The sequence below is a fragment of the Rutidosis leptorrhynchoides genome, chromosome 3 (genome assembly GCF_046630445.1).
Source record: "Rutidosis leptorrhynchoides isolate AG116_Rl617_1_P2 chromosome 3, CSIRO_AGI_Rlap_v1, whole genome shotgun sequence".
Taxonomy (NCBI): Eukaryota; Viridiplantae; Streptophyta; class Magnoliopsida; order Asterales; family Asteraceae; genus Rutidosis; species Rutidosis leptorrhynchoides.
In genome coordinates, this window is record NC_092335.1 from 435,412,840 (window position 1) to 435,430,393 (window position 17,554).

At 35.0% G+C, this 17,554-nt stretch overlaps 1 protein-coding gene across 1 annotated transcript; it reads right to left on the reverse strand.

Moving 5' to 3' along the window:
- Window positions 1-4,389: 4,389 nt before the first annotated feature.
- On the reverse strand, window positions 4,390-13,228 carry LOC139897895 (nuclear pore complex protein NUP133). Its single transcript, XM_071880607.1, has 8 exons — window positions 12,982-13,228; window positions 12,230-12,345; window positions 10,424-12,151; window positions 9,007-9,716; window positions 8,718-8,870; window positions 5,619-5,955; window positions 5,111-5,178; window positions 4,390-4,968 (listed from the first exon to the last, which is right to left on the reverse strand). Exons 1-8 carry the CDS (start codon window positions 13,176-13,178, stop codon window positions 4,432-4,434), a joined length of 3,846 nt encoding a protein of 1,281 aa, XP_071736708.1. The 5' UTR covers window positions 13,179-13,228; the 3' UTR covers window positions 4,390-4,431.
- Between the last annotated feature and the right edge of the window lie 4,326 nt (window positions 13,229-17,554).

A 17,554-nucleotide genomic window follows, 5' to 3' on the forward strand; every position in this document is an offset into this window, starting at 1 on the left:
CTTTAACGTCTATATAATAAGTACCCTTTGTATAATAATCCTTAATAATACACGCAAACCAACGTATACGCTTCTCAAATAGCATACGTCCGTTAAAAGGCTAGTGCTCTAGCTCGGACGGGGATGTCAAGCCCTATGGATCCATATACTACTACTCGCGCCCACCAGTTCTTATAACCGGCAGTTACTAGTTACCAAAGCTAAGGGATTTTCGGTTCAAACTCAGTGTAGAATTTAGTATGTAATTGTATCCATTGCGTTTAAAATAAAGTGCATGTATTCTTAGCCCAAAATATAGATTGCAAAAGCAATTAAAAAGGGAGCAAATGAAGCTCACCTTAGCAGCACACAAAGTTGTTCATCGTAATGTGACTGAAACTCGGGTTATCAAATAATCGTAGATCTCAACCTAGAGAACATATGTTGGTCAATAAATGTCTATCAAGCTAGGTCTGGTCATAGTGTATCACAACCCTAATGCTCGAGATCGACATACAAAAGTTTATCAAAAGTCATTTCAAAAAGTCATTCTGACTTTAGTTCAAAAAATTAGACGTGCCTTATATAAGGATTCATTTACTCGGTTGGTAATATTCAAAAATTCAATTTATTAATCTTACAAACAAGTTGTTTAAATATTAATTGCAGATTCAAAAGCAATTTCAATTAACGTCAATTATAATTCAATTGACCATATCTTTTAACCCGTTCATCGAAACTATTCGATATCTAAATGAAAAGTTATTGATTTTTCGCCAGCTTTCCAAAAACATGTATATCATATACCTTTTACCAGTAATATTTGTATTTAATTCGTGATTCATTATAACTGTTTAACTACGAAATTTAGCATACAAGTATGTATAAATATATATACTCGGGCACTAGACATGGATACATCATTAATATATAAAAGATAAAATATGAGTGCTTACTTATCAATATTGAGATTCAATATTGTAGGAAAATATGTAGACGTAACGGAGATGATAAACACTAGGTTTAATTCATAAATATATCCCCGAACATTACCCATAACCTCCTTGGCAATAACCCATAATTTCCTTAGTTTAAAACGGTTTGAAACCCGAATTAAAAACACCCGTACATAACTTATTGTAGTATATAACTTCTAATATTTTGAAATTGATAAAAACTGATTCTGATATATCTCTGTGTGTTCGCCAGTGCACATATATATATATATGTACATATGTAATATAATAATAAATATAATAATAAAATGTGGGAAAAAACAAGCCGCCGTCACTTTTTATGTCGACAAACTTTTTATGTTGACAAACATTACGCGTTTCGCGTAGATAGGTACACGGTCCGCGTATGGTATCTTCATGAAAGTTGTAGATTTTTGAGTTACGGACGTCTGGACACCGGAATCACCCTTTTTCGAGTCAGTATGATTTAGTTATGATTTTTCTCGTGCAAGTGCGCAGGTTTAGTGATTTCCATCATTTTAACTTGAAATCTTGAGATGAAATGTTGTAGTCTTTTAATGCTCATTAGAAACCTTTATTTTATCTTTATTTTTATTTTCATATCATTGAAAACCCATAAAAAAACATTTTAACAATCAAATTCTATAATATCGAAAAACGTTCTCGTATGTTTAAAACAAAATCAATTGAATATTATGCAGTTTAGTTCTCCACTACTTTTGTCTAACTTTCATTATCTAACACTTTACCATTTATTCCGAATACCAATAAAATGAATGATTTCTTAAATCAACGTAGACCTCACAACAGAGACCCGTAATAGTGTCATAATCCTTAAGGGACTCAATAAATATCTTTTAATTCAATCGTTTGACATAATCTTTTAACTCCGTAGTTAAATATATCAATCAGATAACCAAACCAATAAGTTTAATGCACAGTATCATATACACAACACTTTGTTATATTTTCAAGTTATAGTTTATGTATCTATTTACATATAATTGTTCGCAAATCGTCGAGAACAACCGAAAGGTATTTAAATAGTACAAAAATTTTGAGATTCAGTTTTACAGACTTTGCTTATCGTGTCGGAAATGTTAATCATACAAAGATTAAGTTTAAATTTAGTCAGAAATTTCCGGGTCATCACAGATGGAAATGGTCTAAGAACCCTTTTTTTTTTTGTAAAAACCTCTCTCAATGCATTTTTCATTTGAGCGGGAAATGAAAATTTTAATCTTGAGTCATAGTAATATTTGACCAAAAACGAAAACCTTCACTTTACCTTCCCTTTCCACCATCTACATAATTCCACTTCTCCTTCACTAGAAAATTGATAATCTGTAATTAATGTTTAAAAGCCCTCCTGGGTCTTGATTTGTTCATTTTCTTTCTTGCCATTAAAATATTTGTAGTTTCCAATTTGTATGAAACACCACCCTCTTTACATACTTATTTTGTTTTGGTTATTTGTGAAGGAAATATCGCATGATCACTCATGAGCAGAGGTATTTTTGAGCATAGGTAAAATAGGCAACTGTCTAGGGTTCAAAAATTTAGAAGGGCTCTAAATTTTGAATATGTAAATATTTTCTTAATATATTTAATTAAAATTAAATTAAATAAAAAATTGCCAACTAAAATTAAAATACCTTGTTTTTAATAGTTAAATACAAATTGGAGTATTATTTTCTTATGCGTAGTAAAAAAAAATTAACGTATATGTGAGTTCATTTTTGTTTTCGTCTAGGACCTTTAAATTGTTGAGACGGCTCTAGTCATGAGACTTGGAAGTGTATTTAACTCTTCAAGCCAACAAAACAACTGGAAGGCTGAAAGATGTCCGTTCAAATAAATGGGTTGAAATCAAGTGATGTTCAAGAAAGATTATATAATTATTCTTTTTCTTTTTTTTACGGCGAAAATATAATATATATATATATATATATATATATATATATATATATATATATATATATATATATATATATATATATATATATATATATATATATATATATATATATATATAGAGATCATAAAGATCAGGTGATACATACGAACGACAAAAAATTGAAAGGTCTCGCTCTGATTGTCCTACAGACATTGAACGATAACATTGAAAGAGAGCGAGCACATTGAAATTGAAAAGACATACGCACGCATAATTGCATAAACCACCAAAACCTAAATCTAAACATACATAAAACCGGTCACGTATCAAACTCCGCAACCACCACTACTCAAAAGCCGCACAACTAAAATGAACATCGGATACTCCAATAGCACCTAACCTGAGGCCTGCAAATCAAAGTAACCTCTCGTACCCGAGCAACCCCGTAACAACTCCGAAACCAGAGAAACACAAGTCTGTCGAATAAGATCAAATCCCCGTTCGAGCGTAAAAAAGGACCTCGAGAGAAACACTCCAATAAACATCAATTTTCCGAGGTCAGCTAAGTCAACACACGTCGGAAACGACATCGAGCCCACCGAATAAACTCGACTACGGGATAAGTATGAACACAACAGTGAAGTAGCAACCAAACAGTGCAGAGCGCAAAGTCAAACCAATAGAAACCATGCCATCTTCACCGAATTTTTAAAGGATCTACAAACCCGAGGACCCAACGACAAGCAACCACCACCAGCTCTATCGTAGACCCTGACAACCACTAATTGTTGGTATATAACACTAGTACTTTACTAATTACGAATTTCTTATTATGTTATATTAAATTCAAATTAGTGTATTGATTTGATTAAAAAACGATTCGGCTATTAATTTGTGTGTGTAAAATTTGTTGGTATATATCGTGATGATTTTGTAATGCATCTGTGTTTTTGCGTGAAAGGAGGTGACTTAGGAGGTGATAAAAGAAAATGGAACCTGAAAAGCGAGGGAAGTTAACAGATTTTTAACATCGTTAGTGAATTGGACTCTCTATGCAATAGCTGTTCCCAAGGCAAAAAAGATTCTTTTAAACCCCATTGTATTTTTGAACATAACAGGACCCCACTTAATTGTCATTTATTTATTTGAGGAGAGGTTATACTCACACACTCCTTTTTTATCCATACACACTAATTTACTATTATACTCCTTACTTATGATAATGCAGGTTCAATTTCCTATGTAAATTTAGGGAAATAATTGTAACTATTGTGATAAAAAGTGTGTATGGATCAAAAAAGAGTGTGTAAGTATCACCTCCCTTATTTGAGGTACCTAGTTATTAAGTTGAGTTTTTTATATATATTTCTTACCAATCAAACAAAAATGATCAAGTTTAATATATCCCATTTCATTTCATATAATGCTAAAAATGGCTGCTGGATTGACTCTTAATAACATCCTATACTTAGTTTAAACCGATTGCATTCATAAAGGGTAAACCCATCAAATCACGTGTTGCAAGTCAATCATCATTATATCCCAAATTACAAAAACCATCAAGGATCTAACATTCATTCACTCCATAGGTGACGGGCCATCTTCCAATCCATTATCAACTACAACACTTCCCAACATGATTGCAGTCACCATCAGCTTATCCGCATCAGGAAAACTTCTATGCTGCATCAAAATCGCTTCGACCGAAGACCCAACCGCAACCTCCATACTTTCTTGTCTTAATGGAAGCACATCTTCAAAGCCGCCTTCAAAACTTTCACTTTCCGGCCCATAACACCGACGAGAAGCTTGAAAAAGCGCAGTTTCTTTAAGAACCTCTAAATTTTCCTCGTCACTTAAGCCCTTAGCCATGGATGTCTGGTTTATGGCCTCCCAGTCATCTTGATTAGCAGCGTTCTTCCAGCATTCTTCTAGAAGACTTGTGTTGGATCTTAGGAACGAGAGACTGGTCCATGCGAATATATCGAAAGCGTACAGAGCGAGTTGCTTGTTTTGGACGTTGAGGCATAACTGAATAAGGTCGGCTGGCGGGAGAAGCTTATGTGCGAAATCTTGTGTTTCTTCATTGTCGGGAAGAAGTTTCAATATTACTTGCTGCATAAAATTAAATTAATAAAATAAATAGTTGATAAACGTTTAAGGTAATTGGAAAACATTAGAGATGGCAAAATAGGCAGGGCGGTCAGGCATGAGTAACGGTTCAAAACAAGATCAAATTGAAATAGGCCCAACCTACCTGCAATTTCAGGATTCTTAAATCGGCTTCAATCCTCTTCAATTTGGTATCATAATCAGCATTTTTCCCTGACGGTATAGATGAAAAATAGATCATCAGTAGCCGAATGATCTAACCTATCACAATCAGTTAAGATGGCAAACAGGGACCCGACCCATCAACCCATACGGGCATGTGGATCGAGCCGAATTGCTGCGTACGGGTCGGTAAACCCCCCTCACGCACTTTTTACAGTCGTGGATCGAACCCTTGACCTCTATCGTGCCCAATACTCAAGGTATTGGGGTTGAACCCATGGGCCACGAAGGCGGTTCATATTAGTGTTAATCTATCTCCTAATAAAATGGTTGAAGATGCTTTATGCATCAATAATACACTGTTGGGCAACTTGCAGCCATTTAACCTGTTTCCGTTAAGATCAGTTTCATGATTTTATCTTACCTAACCCGTTAGAGATATAACGTAGCCCAAATTGACACATCTAAAGTAAATAGTACAGAAACCAGACCTGCCACAGCTGCTATCTTCGAGAGGTTTAAGAGTCGCCTTCTGTCAGCTAACGTCGGTTGAACTTTAGGGTAAGATCTGGGTTCCTCAGTTTCGGCAACTGAATTAGTATCAGCATCATCAGAAAGTGCGAGGAGATGAAGGGTTTCAGAAGAGGACGAAAATTGATGTAGGAATATCTCATGAAGCCAGAGGAGATCTGGGTGCTCCTTCAAAAATATGGCCAACTCTTCTGGAAACTCTTCACCAAGTCTCATAAGCTTGGACAACTGTTTGTTGTTGTACATTTGTTTAAAGACAAAGTTACTAAATCCTCCTTTAGGGCCCATGCTGTCATGCTGTATATATGTATATGTATATATTCAGTAACAGATAAAACAAAATTTAAAAAAAAAATGCTACTTTCTTGAGCCATTGAATTTAAGACTCCAAGTTTCCATTTGTTCCCAATCAAGTACACCAAATATTCAGTACTTGAGGTATGAAATGAGCAAGTCTGGTAATGGGTCATCAGATTCGGGTGAAAAAAATAATTTTCCATAGAGGTCAGGTCAGTTTGTTTAGACCTTAAACACCCTTTTTCCAAATTTATACTATTTCAATGATAAACTGAGTTTCTGAAAGAATATAGTAATATAATTAGAGGTTTTATGCTTTGAAAATACAATATGGGGGACTTCCAACCGAACATGTTTTTAAGCTACTGTTTTATTTCACCCATTAAATATTTATTTACAAAAACATCGGATGGAACTTTCCAAAACATAAAAAGAAGAAAGTGTCATTACTTTTGGTTGGGGTTGGGAGACGGGGCAAGTCAAAAGGCAACGGAAGGGCTAATAAGTAGTTTTGAACTCTTTAAACCACACAAACACACATAAAAGAATGGATCTTCGCATGCCTTAGCTCCGCCTCAATATCCATTCTCGTTAACGGATCCCCAACCCGTGAATTCACCCCGGAACGAGGTGTTAGGCAAGGTGACCCACTCTCCCCCTTTTTATTCATAATTGCGGCGGAAGGTTTAAACCTCCTTGTAAAGCGTGCCATGTTGTCGGGGCATTTCAAAGGGATAGAAGTCGGTAAAGAAAAAGTCATAATTTCGCACTTACAATACGCCGACGATACCATCTTTTTTGGTGAGTGGTCCCGTCACAACATATTGAACACCATGAAAATTCTCAAGTGCTTTGAAGATCTCTCGGGTCTAAAAGTTAACTTCCATAAAAGCAATCTATTCGGTGTTGGTGTTTCGAATGGGGACTTGGAAAGTATAGCTCTAAGAATCGGATGTAAAGCGGGTGATTTTCCTTTTACCTACTTAGGTTTACCCATAGGAGTTAAGATGAACAAACCCACTCATTGGCTTCCGGTGGTGGACAAATTCAAAAAACGACTCGTGGAGTGGAAATCAAAAACTTTATCTTTCGGAGGTCGGCTCACATTGGTAAAATCCGTCCTCTCTAGTCTTCCACTTTATTACTTTTCACTCTTCAAAGCCCCGTCCTCTATCTTAAAACAACTTGAATCGCTTCGTTGTAATTTTTTCTGGGGCGGGTCCGGGTCGGGTAAGAAAATATGTTGGGTTAAATGGGATGACACTTTACTACCTTACGACTCGGGAGGTTTAGACATTGGATCGCTTTCCGCCAAAAACCTAGCCTTGCTAGGAAAATGGTGGTGGCGGTTCAAATCGGAACCTTGCTCACTTTGGACTAAAGTAATTTCTAGTATTTACGGTAGGGACGGTGGGCTTGTCACTAACGACTTTTGCAGGTTTAAGAAACTCGGTGCCACTTGGTTTAACATCATCAATATCACTAAGGATTTCGAGAAAGCTGGATGGGATTTTTCGCATATTTTTTGCAGGTTTCTAAAAGATGGAAAACGCACAGCTTTTTGGCACGACCGTTGGCTTGGGAGCTTCATTCTGAAAGAAAAATACCCCCGATTATTTGCACTTGATACTGATAAAAGTTGCACCGTCTTCGATCGGGTGGACTTAGCTGGGTCATCCTTTTCATTCAATGGCAGTTGGCTCCATTCTCCAAGGGGCAGAAGCGCTAGCGATATGGAGGAGCTATCAAGTTTGATCGAGAACTTTACTCCACTTCAGAATACTAATAACGTTACCGAAGACTCGTGGCTTTGCACCCTAACAGATTCGGATAACTCTTTCACCAAACAAGTTTCGGCAAACTTAGACATGCTTCGTCTCCAACCTTCAACTGTAAAACCACCTACAAAACGCAACAGATCTGTCCCATTAAAAGTTGAACTTTTCGTTTGGCGAGCAAAACTTCATCGACTTCCAGTTAAACTCGAACTTGACAAACGTGGTTTAGACCTCGGTTCGGTTCTTTGCAATATCTGCCAAGACTCGTCCGAGACAACCGAACATATTCTTGCCACATGCCCCCAGGTTAAAGCTATATGGTTGGATTTTTACAAATGGTGGAATTTTTCTCCCCCGGCAGAACTAAACGTCGCGGATTTATTTTCAAGTAGCTGCAGCTCCAGTCTCTCATCGATAGGTTCAAAAATATGGGAAGCCACCAAGTGGGTCTGCGGTTATTCTATTTGGAGATATCGCAACCTAAAAATCTTTCAAAACCAAATCTGGGACATACATTCAATTCTAGCGGATATCCAACTTTCATCCTTTAAATGGATTTCGGGTCGAATAAAGAAAGCTCAAATTCAATGGTCACAATGGCTCATTAATCCGAGCTCGTATTGCGTTGTTACATCAAGAGTGGGCATTGGCTAATACCCCACAGCATCCCCTATGCTTCTCGTGGCTAACCTTCTATAAGGCAAGATCTTCAGGGGTTAAACGGGCCTTGGAGTTTATGCTTTGTCGCTGCTCGATCAGCACTGTGTACTACTTCGTGTCCCTACTCGATTCGTTGAGTCCCCTCTCCTGGGGGTTTTACTTATAGTCGGTTTTTTATTCCATTTGTCTAGTAGTTATAATCGTTGGATGTTTGTTACTTTTCGGGGATGTATAATGTACATATATTTATATATTAATAAAATTATTTTGCCTTTCAAAAAAAAAATATATCAAATCGATGGAATAAATTGTCTAAATCCATACCATTAGACTTCTGAGTAGTTCTAAATCATTGTGATCAAAGCACAAATTCCAAAGAGTTTGATATCCTTCATGTCGTTTAGCGATAGCTAGCAAATTAGACGTAATTTTCTGAGTGATTTCTTTATTTTGCTCATCCACCAATTCATTTGAATCCTGACAATACTAACAGTATCAGTTACTGTATCCATCAAATTTCAAATAATCAAGCTTCACATGCAAAGACCATCGTATTAAAGCTTTACCTTCGTTAATATTAATCATACAAATAATATTATAAAAATAAGTTTACCTTGTTAAAATCTTTGACTTGTTGATAAAGTGAATCAAGAAGTGTGTCTCTCCTATTCCAGTACTCTTCTAACAAACCACCATGTTCTTCTTCACGCTCGATTTTGGCTGTAACAGCACCAGAATACGCCTCAAGTAATACTTTAACGAATACTTCCAGATGGGAATAAAACTCCAACTTTGCAGCTATATCCAAACGACCCGTTTCATTCAACAAATGAAGCATGAAAGACCCAAGAGTCCACATCCCACTTCTTACTACAGTTTGCGAATACCATGGTGTTAAGCCTTCTAATGAAGGATACCACATGTGATTCTCATCCTTGTAATTAATTGCTGCATTTAATAACGTGACGCACATGCTTGACAATTCACATGCTCTTTGAAGCTGAAACGTTAGTGGCATATCTTCACTAATTATGAAACTTAGTTTTTTCTCCAAGCAATGAAATACTTCTTCAAGTCCAGAAACTTTACTGTAAAACACTTCTGCATTGTCCCTATCCATTAAAAGGACTGTATTTTGACGAGCTCGTTCACCAACTAACTGAATCAGGTCCCAAATGGAACCTGAAAGCTCGTTTTGTGAGTAGGAGTCGGTAAAGGCAACTCCAGATGAGCGTTGCTGCCTAATCGAGTTCTGAAGCTCCCTAAGTTGAATCATGGCAGCAAGCTTTTCACCATGTTCCATTATGATCTGTAACGATTTCCCTAATTACAAAGAGACAGTAGACATTATAATACTGAACTGAGCAATATTATTCAAAATTAAAGAGTAAAAGAAGTAGACACAAAAGTATGGAATGTTGAACACCCTTAGCGCGTACTTAAAAATTATATGAAAGTCGGAATTACACGGAAAGTACTCGGTCAAACTTTGTCAAAACTTGGTCATAATAAATCAAAGTCATGCTTGGTCAACATCCAAGTACTCGAGTACTCCCCGAGTTTCCAAGTACTCCTTTAAAAGTTCTGATCTAGTACTCCCCAAGTAGTGATTTTTGCAAATTTGTTGCATGATAAGATATACAACTTTCCTCAGCTTTTTACTCTGGGTAAAAAGCTAATCTTACACTCATAAAAAGGCAACTTAAATACACAAAAAAATTATTACACATAATATACGCAAGGTGAGAAACCAAATTTTAACTTTTCCTATTTTAATGGGGGTGTCATGCTGCAATTTTCCATTTCCACATTTACGTCAAATTTACCAGTTACCTGTTTCAAGTTTGCCAGTTACCATAACAATAACTAACCAAGAGTTCTTACTTATTTACGAGAGAGAAATCACTGTGTTAACTAGAGTAGAAATTTGAGGAATGTTGGTTATCATTTTACGCATTGCCGAATTAAAATACGAGCAAAAATGCAAAACACAATAATACTAATTAGTAATTAGTAATTAGTAATCATACTCTGTTTAAGGGAGAGTTCTTCATGGCATTTAGATAGAGCAAGAAACTGAAGAAACTTTTGATGCTTCTGCTGCTTATCTAAAAGCTGCGTAGACAAAACCGATAAAGCCACAATCTCTGCACCTCTAGTAGTCGTCCAATGTTTAGCTAACGTGTCAACTATCGATTTGCTTACCCTAGCAAACACATTTGTCTCTCCATCTCTTTCAAAAGCACCTGAATTCTGAAGCTTATTAAGTGTACCCATGACCTCTCCCGATTGAAGAAACTCGTGAAAAAATTGAGCCAATAACGCTTCAGATTCTTCATCTTGTGCTGTCCGATGTGCACTTTTAGTAAAAACAGCCCGTTGTCTATCACCTGTATCCCATGCTTCTGAACTAGCCCGTCTAGGTGCAATGTTTCCTGCAAACGAAACATTTTGTGTTGATCCTTCATTTGAGCTTCCCTTGCGTGACAAGCTACGTTCGGGCGGTTCGACCCCACCTAACAAAACTGCTTTTTCAGGTATGGCCCACACGCCAGCTTTTTCAGTTAAAACAGCCCACGCACCATCTTCATTGTCATCAGACGGGAAAACAGAAGCATCTAAAACTTTCCCAGCATCATATGGTAAGTCAAATTTATAAAGCCGGCTAGTATTTCGCCAGTAACGAGTGACTGTTGCAGTTCCATCACCAGATAGTACAATTGAAGATCCAGAAGGTTTGCCACCAACCTTTAATCTCATAGAGAATAAAAAGTCTTCATCTTCAACTCTAGCTTTTGGAATTATCACTTCGATAGGAGATCGTTTCTCCAAAATTTTGGAATTATTACTTCGATACGTGGATTCGGAAGAAATATCTACCCCGGATTTGTATTGCATAGACAGAAGAGAGTATTCCGTGTAGCTTGAACTAGTGGCTCTGTCCTTGCATAAGGTTGCAACAAGAACAGTCATTACTTTACCATTACTGTCAATTTGCATGTCAAGAGGCCAAATTTTCTTTTGTCCAGCTAGACCCTTTTGTATACCAACATCACCATCGTTTCCTACTATTTCATGAGACCACAGTTTTGACATGCTGAAATCACGTAAAATATCAACAGCAAAACATTGTATTTCGTGATCAGTCAATAAAAGAAACTTCCTGTTTGGTTCTTTGACAGAATGATATGGAAAATGCCATATCAATGACCTCGGATACCCTTTAGCACCAGATAATACGACGTTTACAGTGTCTTGACACTGTATGCCAGCTGGCGAACAGATGAATTTACAAAGTTGACCGTTAGAACTACACGCAAGGGCAATACAGGCATTCTGCTTTTCATGAATAGCAGAAGCGATCAAAGAATTATATGAACTCCGTTGTTGCTGATTGTTTAAAGTTGTTATAGGCTCTGAATGATCCAAGTGAGTGACTGAAAACGTTGAAGAATATATGTCGGGCCAATAAAGAAGAGCTCGAGTCTTCCTATTGCATAAGAGAACACCAGCTGAATTTAACTGAACCCTGCTTTTACTCGATGTAGTACGATCCCAATCAAGAAAACATAGCAACCAAACACTACCGAAATGCTTGTTGATATGTCCATCTTCAAGTACACTTGAAGGAAGTTCAAGAATAATACATTTTCTTGAAGCTGCAGGTGATAAGTAGCTCCAGATAAAAAGTTTGCTTCCGCAGATCATCCATGCCAGAGATGTTCCTTTATCCATCCCACCAAAGATACTTGTATCGCCTGTTAAAATGAGGTTAACTAACATATCATTAATCAACATGATAGCCTTTCAGTAAACTGAAAACCACATGTACTAACCATGAACACGCTTCTGCAACATATTAGCCTGCTCATCACGAACTACTTGAGGAACTTCACCAACATATACCGGTTGAATTGGGTCTACATCATCCACCTTCTTCGCAGTCGGGATTCTACGTAACATAAAATAAACATTACAACAAATGGATACTACTCACCACATTCTTAAGCTTATCAGATCACCATCTGAATGATTCAGTGCTGTTAATGATTAAAACCGGTCTGTGTTAAAGTTCAAACCCTAACTTCTAAATATCACAAGAAAAACCTTTTAAAATGTTCAAGTTCGAGCCATGTTTCACTTCAATAAGATGCATAACATAGCCCTATATACTCAACCTAACAGAAGCCATGTTTACCTTGCTAAGCTAAAATCTGCATCTCGATTCAAATTAACGTCATCTACCTTTAACTCATACTGAAAATTTCATTCAATAGTCATAACCTGTGGTTTAATCCAACATTCCACTTAGTATCGAAGAAAATCACAATCAAATTCATAGTTTAATGTACCAAACTGATCTAGGTAACTCTTAAAAGTAAATCATAATAAAACTATTAAAGTAAACAAACAGAATGCACAAAATTACTCCAATGAAATCCGAAAAGTAACAAATAAGGTTATCCACAGTTAACGACTGACGAAATCACACACAATACATACAAATGATGCATATATATACATATATCAATATCAATCAATATTATTATTATACATACAGAACTACGAATTGAATTGAGGAATATACCTAGCGAGTACAGACAAGCGAGACGCCCAGGGAGCGGGGGTGCCGGTATTAGGTCGGTCGGGAATGATATTTTCCGTCACCGGCTTTCGGTAATCGGTGATAGGAGTGACCGGAGAACCAGTGATTGCCGGAGCTGGATGTGTACGGGCGGTTCGATCCTTTTTAGATGTGGTTTTTTTGGTTCCTGGAGAGAACATAGTGCCAGTGAGAGTGAAGAAGTTGAAAGGATTCAATTTGTTTTAATGGTGTGAGGTTTTAGGGTTTTATACATAAATGGAGCCAAATTTTAATGTTGAATTAGAATTAAAATTAGAATTAGATTTAGGAATTTAAAAAGACAAAGGCAATTTTAGTTCCGTGGGATTTAGGACTCTTAAATAAAATGCTGAAATATATTTGGTATTTGTGTGAATGACCCATTGAATAATTTAGCATTGAGTGCTAAATTATTCAGAGCTGAAATTCTCTATTAATTATTAAAAATATAATATTTATGTAACATTCTCTTCAGAGCTGAAATTCTCTATTAATTCGGAGCTGAAATTCTCTATTAATCATTAAAAATATAATATTTATGTAACATTCTCTTTAAATTATATCAAAAACACTTTATTCATGTCAGTGTTTAATAAGTTAATTTTACATCATTTACGTAATTCGTTCAAAATGATAATCAAACAGGTTATTTTCATTTAAAAGCAACTTCCTTCGGAACTTTTGAATCATTCAGCGCTGAATCATTCAGCGCTGAATCATTCAGTTTTATCAAACACATCCTTAATAGAATTCGAATAGATTTCTGTAAGTAACTATAGGGGGTGAATAGTTACTTAGTCGATTTTTAAAATTTTCTTTGCGTTTTCTTGAACTTGAACTTGATATAGTATGACTTGAAATGTTTTTTCTCAAATGAAACTAACAAGATATATGTATCTAAAGATGTAATCAAAAAGATAAGGGAAGAGAGAACAAACACAACGATTTATAGTGGTTCGGGAAGATGTTAACTAATCTTCCTTAATCCACTCCTCAATTCTACGAATTGAGATTTTTCTTCACTATGATACTCCAAACTCGGTGGAGTGTCCGGATACAACACTAGTACTTCGATAAGCCGCAACTTGTGAACCCTTACGTCCCTTTGAAGACTTCACAAACACCTATAGCTCTTACCACAAGATCCTAATGCACTATCTGTAGTGACCCGAACTTTTCCATGTTTATATATATTAATTGAGATTGATATTTACATGATTAAATGTTTCCAACATGTTAAGCAATCAAACTTGTTAAGACTTGATTAATTGAAATATGTTTCATATAGACAATTGACCACCCAAGTTGACCGGTGATTCACGAACGTTAAAACTTGTAAAAACTATATGATGACATATATATGGATATATATATAGTTAACATGATACTATGATAAGTAAATATATCATTAAGTATATTAACAATGAACTACATATGTAAAAGCAAGACTACTAACTTAATGATTTTTAAACGAGACATATATGTAACGATTATCGTTGTAAAGACATTTAATGTATATATATCATATTAAGAGATATTCATACATGATAATATCATGATAATATAATAATTTAAAATCTCATTTGATATTATAAACATTGGGTTAACAACATTTAACAAGATCGTTAACCTAAAGGTTTCAAAACAACACTTACATGTAACGACTAACGATGACTTAACGACTCAGTTAAAATGTATATACATGTAGTGTTTTAATATGTATTTATACACTTTTGAAAGACTTCAATACACTTATCAAAATACTTCTACTTAACAAAAATGCTTACAATTACATCCTCGTTCAGTTTCATCAACAATTTTACTCGTATGCACCCGTATTCGTACTCGTACAATACACAGCTTTTAGATGTATGTACTATTGGTATATACACTCCAATGATCAGCTCTTAGCAGCCCATGTGAGTCACCTAACACATGTGGGAACCATAATTTGGCAACTAGCATGAAATATCTCATAAAATTACAAAAATATGAGTAATCATTCATGACTTATTTACATGAAAACAAAATTACATATCCTTTATATCTAATCCATACACCAACGACCAAAAACACCTACAAACACTTTCATTCTTCAATTTTCTTCATCTAATTGATCTCTCTCAAGTTCTATCTTCAAGTTCTAAGTGTTCTTCATATATTCTACAAGTTCTAGTTACATAAAATCAAGAATACTTTCAAGTTTGCTAGCTCACTTCCAATCTTGTAAGGTGATCATCCAACCTCAAGAAATCTTTGTTTCTTACAGTAGGTTATTATTCTAATATAAGGTAATAATCATATTCAAACTTTAGTTCAATTTCTATAACTATAACAATCTTATTTCAAGTGATGATCTTACTTGAACTTGTTTTCGTGTCATGATTCTGCTTCAAGAACTTCGAGCCATCCAAGGATCCGTTGAAGCTAGATCCATTTTTCTCTTTTCCAGTAGGTTTATCCAAGGAAATTAAGGTAGTAATGATGTTCATAACATCATTCGATTCATACATATAAAGCTATCTTATTCGAAGGTTTAAACTTGTAATCACTAGAACACAGTTTAGTTAATTCTAAACTTGTTCGCAAACAAAAGTTAATCCTTCTAACTTGACTTTTAAAATCAACTAAACACATGTTCTATATCTATATGATATGCTAACTTAATGATTTAAAACCTGGAAACACGAAAAACACCGTAAAACCGGATTTACGCCGTCGTAGTAACACCGCGGGCTGTTTTGGGTTAGTTAATTAAAAACTATGATAAACTTTGATTTAAAAGTTGTTATTCTGAGAAAATGATTTTTATTATGAACATGAAACTATATCCAAAAATTATGGTTAAACTCAAAGTGGAAGTATGTTTTCTAAAATGGTCATCTAGACGTCGTTCTTTCGACTGAAATGACTACCTTTACAAAAATGACTTGTAACTTATTTTTCCGACTATAAACCTATACTTTTTCTGTTTAGATTCATAAAATAGAGTTCAATATGAAACCATAGCAATTTGATTCACTCAAAACGGATTTAAAATGAAGAAGTTATGGGTAAAACAAGATTGGATAATTTTTCTCATTTTAGCTACGTGAAAATTGGTAACAAATCTATTCCAACCATAACTTAATCAACTTGTATTGTATATTATGTAATCTTGAGATACCATAGACACGTATACAATGTTTCGACCTATCATGTCGACAAATCTATATATATTTCGGAACAACCATAGACACTCTATATGTGAATGTTGGAGTTAGCTATACAGGGTTGAGGTTGATTCCAAAATATATATAGTTTGAGTTGTGATCAATACTGAGATACGTATACACTGGGTCGTGGATTGATTCAAGATAATATTTATCGATTTATTTCTGTACATCTAACTGTGGACAACTAGTTGTAGGTTATTAACGAGGACAGCTGACTTAATAAACTTAAAACATCAAAATATATTAAAAGTGTTGTAAATATATTTTGAACACTTTTAATATATTTACAACACTTTTAATATATTTTGATGTTTTAAGTTTATTAAGTCAGCTGTTCTCATTAGTAACCTACAACTAGTTGTCCACAGTTAGATGTACAGAAATAAATCGATAAATATTATCTTGAATCAATCCACGACCCAGTGTATACGTATCTCAGTATTGATCACAACTCAAACTATATATATTTTGGAATCAACCTCAACCCTGTATAGCTAACTCCAACATTCACATATAGAGTGTCTATGGTTGTTCCGAAATATATATAGATGTGTCGACATGATAGGTCGAAACATTGTATACGTGTCTATGGTATCTCAAGATTACATAATATACAATACAAGTTGATTAAGTTATGGTTGGAATAGATTTGTTACCAATTTTCACGTAGCTAAAATGAGAAAAATTATCCAATCTTGTTTTACCCATAACTTCTTCATTTTAAATCCGTTTTGAGTGAATCAAATTGCTATGGTTTCATATTGAACTCTATTTTATGAATCTAAACAGAAAAAGTATAGGTTTATAGTCGGAAAAATAAGTTACAAGTCGTTTTTGTAAAGGTAGTCATTTCAGTCGAAAGAACGACGTCTAGATGACCATTTTAGAAAACATACTTCCACTTTGAGTTTAACCATAATTTTTGGATATAGTTTCATGTTCATAATAAAAATCATTTTCTCAGAATAACAACTTTTAAATCAAAGTTTATCATAGTTTTTAATTAACTAACCCAAAACAGCCCGCGGTGTTACTACGACGGCGTAAATCCGGTTTTACGGTGTTTTTCGTGTTTCCAGGTTTTAAATCATTAAGTTAGCATATCATATAGATATAGAACATGTGCTTAGTTGATTTTAAAAGTCAAGTTAGAAGGATTAACTTTTGTTTGCGAACAAGTTTAGAATTAACTAAACTTTGTTCTAGTGATTACAAGTTTAAACCTTCGAATAAGATAGCTTTATATGTATGAATCGAATGATGTTATGAACATGATTACTACCTTAATTTCCTTGGATAAACCTACTGGAAAAGAGAAAAAT

Coding starts and splice junctions, on each gene's coding strand:
- LOC139897895 (XM_071880607.1), bottom strand. CDS start 13,178: ATGTTCTCTCCAGGAACCAAAAAAACCACATCTAAAAAGGATCGAACC. Junction 9,717..10,423: donor AGAACTCTCCCTTAAACAGA/GTATGATTACTA, acceptor CTTTGTAATTAG/GGAAATCGTTACAGATCATA. Junction 8,871..9,006: donor AAGTCAAAGATTTTAACAAG/GTAAACTTATTT, acceptor TAGTATTGTCAG/GATTCAAATGAATTGGTGGA.